This window comes from Hetaerina americana, unplaced genomic scaffold, assembly GCF_022747635.1.
Source record: "Hetaerina americana unplaced genomic scaffold, ioHetAmer1.1.p SCAF_6, whole genome shotgun sequence".
Classification (NCBI taxonomy): Eukaryota; Metazoa; Arthropoda; class Insecta; order Odonata; family Calopterygidae; genus Hetaerina; species Hetaerina americana.
In genome coordinates this window covers 40,972,446-40,982,256 of record NW_027287205.1, presented here as the reverse complement: position 1 = coordinate 40,982,256, position 9,811 = coordinate 40,972,446, and the positions used below count along the sequence as shown (strand labels likewise).

Sequence of the window (9,811 nt, the reverse complement as noted above, 5' to 3'; positions counted from 1 at the left end):
CTTCGTAGTAGTTGCCTAGTATTGACCTCCCGGAAACTGGATTCGGAGATAATTTTTGATGTAATATTCCCAGTGTCCGGAGGTCAATGTAACGCCTTCTCGTAAGTACGTCAATGGGTGTACTTTTCAACTAATTTGGAATTATTTTGATTTGAGGAAAGGACAATTACGGTTTCAGTGTCTGGACACCGTTTTCCTTTCTTTGATACGATGAACACAAGGGGAACTCATCAAAGTTTTCTTGGTTAATATTGTATAAATTCCACCCTGGGGCTTTACTGCAGTCAAAATTACTCTGATCCTAAATTTATACCTTATTGAGACTACCTTAGGCGTATGAATGTGACAGGTGTCTTTATTAAAAATGTGAATATATATCCAATGTCCTGGAAAGCTTTATCTGTGGTTTCAAGAAGATATTTTAAGGTGGTGGAGTTTCAGTGATGCTATCTTCAGTAAATCGATAAGTCACGTCTTTCCTGTAGTAAGCTGAATGTATGCAACATATTACAATTACGGGAATTCAGGGTTAAAATATATGAGTGCTATATGCAATTTATTCATACGATGGTTCCCCTACATTTGAATTAAGAAAATATGGTCGCCTTCTCCAAGGATACAATTAGGCTTTAACTTCATAGTTTTTCCCAAATATATGCAGAGGTTTCGGCAGCTCATAATCTTACTACACTCGGGTGAATAGGTATTTTTTATTGCCGTGGGTGCTCATTTGTTTCAATGAGACTTGTGCCCAGGGTATTGCTAGAGAACGGGGTTGGAATCTGTGAGACGAAGAACTTTAGTAGTATTTACGGGAGGCGACCGACAGCTAAGGATGAAGGGTGGAGAGAAACCCGGTGTCGGCATTAGCGAACTCTTCTTTAAGAAAGTCGCTAAGGGGTCCGCAGCTTGACATCCCTTCCGACGGACGGTGTACTCCCTCGAAGTACCCTCCACAAAGCAACAAAGAATTTAAAAGCGATATCAAAAGCTTAACATACAATGGCACAGCAGTATTATCAACAGTTATAAAAAACAGCTAGTACAATTTAATATTTTGGTCGCTAAATATACGCCGTGCTAATGTAACTTGCCGACCCCGGTGGCGGCGGGGTAACGTCCTCATCTGCTATTCCAAGGGTCGCGGGTTCGATTCCCACCTGGGTGAGTTTTCCTTCACCTAGGGCTGTTTGTAATTGTGATCATTGTTAATAGTTCGATGTAAAGGCCAGAATGTGCTGTTTTCGGACTTATACTGAATAAATAACTATAATTACTCATGTCACCGTGAAGCTTTAATATTTTGTTCAGATCAATACATTTTGATGATGGGAAGTACCCATCCTACGGAGCGATGAAGTATTTTACTACACCACGGAGTAATCCATTATCTGCTGCCCCAAGGTTTTGGAAGTAAAATCTCCATTTTCTTATCCTTGAGAGTATTTTAACCCATATATAGTGGCGAGAGATCCGTTTAACCTGTGCGGGAGTACGATGATTTTTAATAAATGTGCACCAGAAATCGTATTACCGAAATTGTTTATAAAATCTTCAAAGAGAGACAATCTAACTGTAGTTCAGGTTACTACGAAAACAGCACTTCGGCCTTTGCATAGTTTTTCAACAATGACATGACAGTATAAATAATTACAAATACAGAGGCCCTAAATAGAGAAAAATTCACCTGGGCGGAAATCAAACCCGCGACCTATGGGTGGGCAGGCGAGGATGTTACCCCGAATTTTAAGAATTGCACACACTACTTCGGCTAATTTAAGTGGGTTAACCTTGTCCCATGTGAGAAGGGCACCAATACTCGCTAACAGTCAGAAAGCCACTCTTTAACCTCGGGTCGGCAGGCCACCATTGCCTTTCTTCAGTAGCAGGCACCATCTCCCTTGCACCCTCAAAGAATCACCCCAGTAGATATCTTCATCTGAATAATGAATGATACAGGCAAAAAATTAGTCATAAGGCTAACCTTTCCCTCAAATGCAATCAAAACCACCCAGATCCTGGAAGGCTGTAGCGGGGACATTCTCTGAAGCACTGTGATAATGAATGTAATGGGCCCCCAAACATTGTCAACAAAGTTTCTACAACGTTACATGGGACAGAAGACCGTTACAATTTTATAACAGAAAAACTGGTTTAAAAGACAGCGCCTGTAAACAAGGTGGCTCTTTTACTTGCTGAGAGCATCAATGGTGGCCATTAGTTTAATAATTCTCCTCTAACCATTACTGCTTCCTCTCCCAAAAAGAAATACAACTTTTGACAAACATTGTATTCTCCACGAGCACATAGGCATTGCTTCAGAATCATTTTATAAAAACTTCACTGAATCTGGAGATCTAAAGCCAAGATAAGGTAGCTGAATAGTTTAATAACTTAATTGAGACACACAAAACACTATTTAGTTTCCACATTCTATATTATACAGGGACTCAAAATATGATTTTAGTTCAAACTTAATCCTTTCCATTATTATAACATCGTGTGCACAGCTACAATTTTGTTTTTAAATCTTTTCTAATCACACATGAGCACTTTGCATACACATCTTAACTAGCCATCTACCAATACATTCACTTATAGTGTAATTTAATAGGGTACACAGCAAAAGCAAGATCCTAATTAATACTTTTCCATCGGTGACTTCGACTGGACAGATAACAGGTAATTTAGAAAGGTTGCAATGAAAAACTGTTATTTTCACCATATATTTATTGTTTAGACATACAGAACTCTTCAAGGGCGGCGGACATAACCCTGGTTCCCATATTGAATCAATTGAAGACCAGCAATGTTGTTGAACTCCTGCAAAACATTTAATAAACAATAATAAATCATGAGTTTTAAGTATTTGTTAGTAAAGAATATTTAAAAAATTTGTGAACAAATGTATTTGAATTACGAACTGCACACCATAAAGGGAAGGGGACATTCCTTTCATACGTGGTACAAACATTATTAATTTATGGTCTCCTATTTTAAGGTAGATTTTCAAATGAACTGGAAACATAAAACGAAACATTTCTCTTCAAACTGCAAAATATCTTTTTCACAGCATAACCCTGATTGCACTTCTTTATCTTTATCACGGCTTCAACATCAATTCAAATTCTCTGCATTCACCTTTTCTGCCTTCTTTGGATTGTTCCCTAACACCATATATCTCCATATCCAGCATAAGTAGTCAGTTTTTCAGTATATCCATTTAACTTTTTGCCCACTCCTCACCCACATTTCAAATTATCTTCAATTTATGCCTATTATTTTGCTAAAACAAACATGTTTCCTAACTACAAAACCATGCCCCATATTTAAGTTTGAAGTCTTTCCCTAAAATTCTTATTCAACACCCCTGTCAGCAATTCTCTAGGCTCTGCGAAAGTTTCATTAACACAATTTTATATGCCTACTACTTTGAACATTTTGGTGCAAGACAAACCATTCCTCCTGCTCTAGTTTTTGCCCTTCCAATCCAACATTGAACTCTTGATTCACCCCTGCTTCCATAAGTTGATTCACATCCCCTATTACACTGATACTAATTACTGATGCTCAGAGATGCTGGCTATAACCCTTGGCTGACTGATTAACTAAAATCTGATCATTCACAAAGCAAATGAATTCCACAGACATTCCTATCTGCAGGACCTCATAAGCCATTACTCCTAATTCTGCTACATAAGTTGAAAAGCATGCGATAATGGAAATCTTAGTTATTTCTTTTACCGACACTCTACCACACACGTGAGCAGTTCAACACATTTACAGATTAATTGAAGTCACCTATCCCTCTTATCCACTCTGACCTCTAGGAAACAAAATAAATCCAATCTGATTTTACTCTTCCATTCCTATGTTTCTTTCTATTAATGATCCCATTACAGCTATGGCATCTCACACAATCCTTGCCTCCCTGAATCCAAATATCATTCCAAAGCAACAATTTGCCCGGCACTTATCAATGAACCAGTACTTTTGCAGTAGGTGTAATCAAACATTGTTCTATGATTTTCACATGAGGAAACTTCCTTTTTTGGGATGAAACTAACAATAATCAGATTGAATCTTAAGGCCAACTTCCTTTTCCATAAATGGTACTAATTAGCTCATTAGAAATCATGCTCCTATGTTTTTGTAAATCTTAAAACAATGTGGCGAGGAAGATTAAATACTTACACTGACTAATTTGATTTAAATTAATGAGAGCATTGACCTATCACATTTTCTTCTTCAATGTCTTAACTTGCTGGTCAATTGTCCTAACCACCTGTGTCCTCATGTACTATTTCCACCTCTCTCAACTTCCCCTATTCACTTAATAATTGACCTACGGTATGGTTAGTACTGTTCACTGATTTCCCCTTCCTACTTCCTGATTGATATGCCACCTTCCCATGTAGTGCATCCTTTCAATATTCTCCATATTTCACCTTTCCTAAGCCAATATTCTATGTCTTCACACAACATCCTCCAACACGCATTTGTCACAGCCTTGGTTTATTACCTCCTTAAAACTTGCTTCTGCAAAAATGAAATTCAATTATTTCATTTTCTGATCTTATTTTCTTTGTCCTTTTCCCAATAAGTGATGCAATAGTGTTGTTTGAGGGTTTCGTGCATGTTACCATTTTTCTTAGTGACCCATCTCCCATTAAAACAAGGTGTTCGAGGTATGAATAAACCCAGCCCCTGACGAACTATTAATGTTTTCTCCCCACACTCAAGTCCTTGTTTTAAAACCATATAACCCATCTCATTCCATGTCTCCCTTTGCCCACCATCACATTCCAATCCCATAGATATTAAATGTTTCCTCCCAGGGACAGAGTTGATTACTTCCTCTAATTAATCATATAATTCCAGCACAATTAAAAACAACGATGTTATGGAAAATGAAGGGAGAGACAAGTCTCAAAAAATAAGCCATCGCAGTGTTCAAGAACAACTGACATTTCACTACCTTCATACACAGGTGGGCTAAGATAAAACTTTTACTTTTCATTATTCACTACCCACATTACATTTTAAATGTAATGTGTCATGCAAGAAATTACTTTGCAGGACTAAAAAGCTTATTGAATTGTTTAAAATAAATAAGTATTGGTTTGACTTACAACTATACAGCTGCCCACTGCATTTCAATTCCTGAGAATTAACTTAAATTATCTGAGACCGACAAGGTCACTTGCTATTTGCATTTGGTGCCACTTAATTAATGCATCAAGTAAATACTAGATAACATGCAAATTTCAGAATGGCAAGTACAACTTAGGGCAAGGTAATGGCTGTTACCATAACATTCATTGGCAAAAAAAGATACTTAGCATTTTTCCTCATTATTTAGACCATTGTGACAATATACTAAATTTTGTTGAAAATATTGAAGTATATTATATCATATTGATCACAAAACAATCCTTGTCTGGTGTAAGGCGCCTCAGGCATTGAGGTCATTAACAAAAAATCAATGAACAACTTATTTTATGTAACCTACCAATCCACAAATTACAGAGTAATTGCCCTATCTTCACACAACTTCTCCTTAATTATAACAATTACAGCTTATCTTTAGGTTCAGCTGTTTTTAAAAAATGATTTCGTTCTAAAGGTAAGATTGATGATTGTCAGTGAGACCAGATGCTGCGTGGATGACCTTTTCTGTGGCGGCTAACCTTCGATCTATGTGACTTGGGTGCCCCTAATTATTAATGCAATTATCATTGCTCCCAAAAACACAGATCTATGGGGTCATCAAAATGAACAAGCCCTTCCACCACCATCATAGTAGTCCACGAGGACGGGATGAAACGAGTAAAATGTCAGCCACTGGGAGGATTGCTCAATACAATCTTATTACCACAAATGTTTCACATGAACACTGGGAAGTAGCACAGTTATAAGTGCTTATCCCAAATCAAAGTGAGTTTAATGTACCATGGTCGTGAACGCACTCAAAGATACAAAATCTAAGGTGCTGCCTGACTATGGACCAACTTCATTAACAACACAGTTGAGTATCAGCACTAATACATGGAATACATGCACTACATATTTCATATCAAATCAAAGCTGCTGGTACTTGTGCAGTGCATTTTGGCAGGGAGGTCCTAAGTCCCTAAAAAAAGACTAAGAATTGTGTGCATCTATGTAATCCTCCAAAATGGATCCTCTTATTCACCTTTACATTGATGGGCAGCCACACACATACATAAAGAACTGAGTCTCCCATAATCTATTACTTTTTATTCATCTCCTGCAGGCATCTCAGTGCAAGAAGCTTTGGTCCCATTAATATATGAGCTAATGCGGCAGACTTTGAATTGCTTTCTAACTACAGCAGAAGTACAAGCAAAATCACTAGCTCAATCTTTCAATTTCAATGATAACTATGTACCATAAGAGGTAATGCTGTGTGAAAGAAAGGCGTAAATTTGGGCTATAATAAAGACAACAGCTTAAGTTTTAAATTGCGTAAGGTGAAGAAGAGGTAGGAAAAAACCTCTAAATCATAAATGAAACAAATTAATATACCATTTCAATAATACTACTTCAATATGTAAAAATCATTAATGAGGGCTTAATGCAAAATATATTGCACAGCCAGTTCTGAAGAGACAAGGTTTTTATCTTCACAGCGCCTAAGGGTAGACACCAATTTCTTAGGTTTACATTAAAAAATGTAAACAATGACATGGTAACTTAATATTAAAATATTTTGTTTACGCTGAGGTTCAACATAATATGCTGCCCTTTAAGAAAGTGTTCACTATTGAAAGTTGGTCTCCATTAAATAATATCCAAACAAAAAACCAGCACAAGGTAACAGAAGAAAACAAACCACAGGCAAAACCCCTTGGAAGGCAAGGTGTACTGGTCAGCCAACTTCAAGGTACAGGAAAGTAAGCAATTAAGGATGAAATTTTTTAGCCAGAGGGAAATAATACTTTGAAAGTGAAAACTATTATTCCGCACATTGGAGTAAAAGCATAGGATATACATCAATGAAAAAGACTGCCGCTATACCCCGAGTGATGCAACAAATATCAAGAAGGAAACCACCTTTTCACATTCGCCTACATCATTTATTTGAATGCAGGAGAAAATGAAATAATTACCCTGGATCATGAGATGGCAGTTGGAAAAAATATTTCATTACGACAAAGGGAGTTTTAAATAATCAGCCACTTATAGTATCCATAAAGCTCAAATTCTGGTTACTTTACATACTGACGTGCCCTTTCATTGTGCAAGGAAAAATGAAACCTAATTTCCAATGAGTTAGCCGTTTAATTCATCATAGTTTTTGGAGTTGGGTGGGGGGACCAACATTAAGGTCACTTACACTATGAGGAATGGATGTCAAAAGGGGAGGGTGGAGAGACACCCACCGTTTACTCTTAATGCAAGGCACTAAGAGACCCATAGTTTAACATCTGACAGATGGCGTACTTACACTAAGTGCTCTCCACAAAGCACGTAGGGATCTGGATACCACTGAAAAATATCAGCAATCTCCAGAATTTGAACCTGTACCCTTTCGGTGGGAAGCCAGTATGTAAGCTAGCACACCACCTTAATCCCTCTAATTCAATTTAGATTAATGGAATGAATAGTTTTTAGGGCTCCAAACAGCTGTTCGTGGTGAGGTCTATCCAAATAAAAATATTACCTCTCTCTACATTTCAAATTAGAATAGCCGCCCAGTATTTCTGAGCTCACTGTCTGATGACAATGTGACCTCAGCATTAAACCTAGTTTACCAATCTTGTGCCTGCCTCATAGGAAGTGGGATTGCTTCCACCAGTAATATGGCAAACATGTGGTGATCAAAAAAAAGATTTCTTTACCTGCACTCGAGGAATTTCCACAATGAGCTGATTGCAGAATTTTCTTCATATAATTGCTCTTTTCCTCCCCAATTGCTATGCCAAGTTATGTGTGGATAGTAATGTTACAGAGGCTAATTCAATTATTTAAGGACGAAGTGTACTACTAAGATTCAGACTATTAGCTGTAGGCCGTGACAAGGTTTATAATAACCAAACGAGTTATAATTCAAAGTGAATGCGACTTAATCCATGTGGTTGTAGGGAATTTGAAAAACAAGTATGTGACATAGTATGAATGAAGGATACCCCACAGCAATTATAGGAAGATAACTTCAGTCATAAAATTGCAAACGATTGTAGGCCCCATAATAGGAAATTATAACTTGAATACAATTAAGGAATAACTCCCTTAATCATAATTGAGAAAATATGAGTAAACATGAAAAGTAGCAATAGAATAGGGGGAGCGATTAATAGCTAGGGTAATTTGCGTCATTAGTGATAAGTGGAGAATTAGGCCGGAGTACGATATTCAGATATTGAAGGAAGGGCTGATGGAAACTCGGCGAAGGCATTTGCCTATTCTGGGCGAAAGGTGGCAAGGGTTCACACATGACGTCCTATTCGACGGATGGTCTGACTTCACTGAAAAAGAGCTTTCCACGTAACACCGTAGTATCATCATACCGAGGTGTACCGACCTCCAATTGCAGTGTAATAAGGGGAGAATGACAAAAGCTAGCCACTATATATATTGAGCGCCAAAAGCCCTTAAGGTGGGTTGCGGAGTATCATGTTAATGTACTTAGTATGCATTGACTAACCAGTTGCTTCAACATCTCCTTTGTTTCAGGATCAACTTCAATTATATCCTGTTCCAAGGCAGAAATATCAGGAACAAAGTTATCTCTTCTCTCGCGTTCCTCTTCTTGCAGCTTGATTGAAATACCTCTCACTTGACTCTGCCTCAATCTCTTCATTAGATGGGTAACAAACCTTGTATCAATAAAAAAATAACGTTAGACAACACCATAAATTTGACCAACGAAAAAGATTTCTAAAAAACTAGGCACAAATGTAGCATTTATAACATGAATAAAAGCCGCGGAATCCTAATTAATCGACTAAATACGCAAGTGGAACACCAAAAGCATTAGACCCATCGACTTCAGCAAGAACACTAACGTCATCGCATCCATTCTGAAAAAGTAAACTTTCCCAGCATCCTTCACTTGCCATCGTGGCGAATATCCTCATTACGACGGCATATCATGCCAGTGAACCCTTAACAAATCTAAGGGAAACTTAATCGAAATAACATCGATTTTCTATATTGTGGATGAATCAACAAAAGCTTTGTTCATGGGTCTTTTATCAACAGTAGGGTATCAGGAAGACCTAAGCAAAAATCATCAAAACTTTGTACGTGAGTTAGAAAGCCGATCGTAATACCCATTAACAATATACAACAAAATATTCACATCAAGCATGTATTTGAACAAACATGCGCATTAACACTACTACTCACCCAGCGATCTTATTTCTGAGAGGTTTACTTGGAATAATAGCGATTTCTTCACATATCCTTTTATTGGTGTGGAAGTCTAGAGTTAATCTAGTATAATACTTTTCAATGATTACTCTGGCCGCCTTCTTCACGGTTTTTGTCCTGACACGACCCTAAAAGTGAGGGGGTGACAAACTTTAAACAATATATAGGGTTCATTCAATAAATAACCAAATTTAACAGAGAATAAAGTTTCTAAAGTAAATATGACAAATAATTGCTAACAAGCGTTACCCATTAGCGATAGATTAACACTAATAATATTGATAGAACTTAACGCAACGTGCTCACCATATTGGCAAATTCCTCACGAAGGAGAGATCGTACTCTGACGTGTATCCGGTCGAAGTATTCGAGTTGCGGAAGTCGATGGTTTCGACCCTATCGAAAGAATCGA

The 9,811-nt window shown here is 37.5% G+C and overlaps 1 protein-coding gene across 1 annotated transcript; it reads right to left on the bottom strand.

Annotated features, from left to right (window-relative positions):
• Positions 1 to 2,712: 2,712 nt before the first annotated feature.
• RpS17 (ribosomal protein S17) lies at positions 2,713 to 9,779 on the bottom strand. The gene is made up of 4 exons (XM_071593637.1): positions 9,706 to 9,779; positions 9,376 to 9,527; positions 8,672 to 8,843; positions 2,713 to 2,823 (listed from the first exon to the last, which is right to left on the bottom strand). Exons 1-4 carry the CDS (start codon positions 9,706 to 9,708, stop codon positions 2,755 to 2,757), a joined length of 396 nt encoding a protein of 131 aa, XP_071449738.1. The 5' UTR covers positions 9,709 to 9,779; the 3' UTR covers positions 2,713 to 2,754.
• Between the last annotated feature and the right edge of the window lie 32 nt (positions 9,780 to 9,811).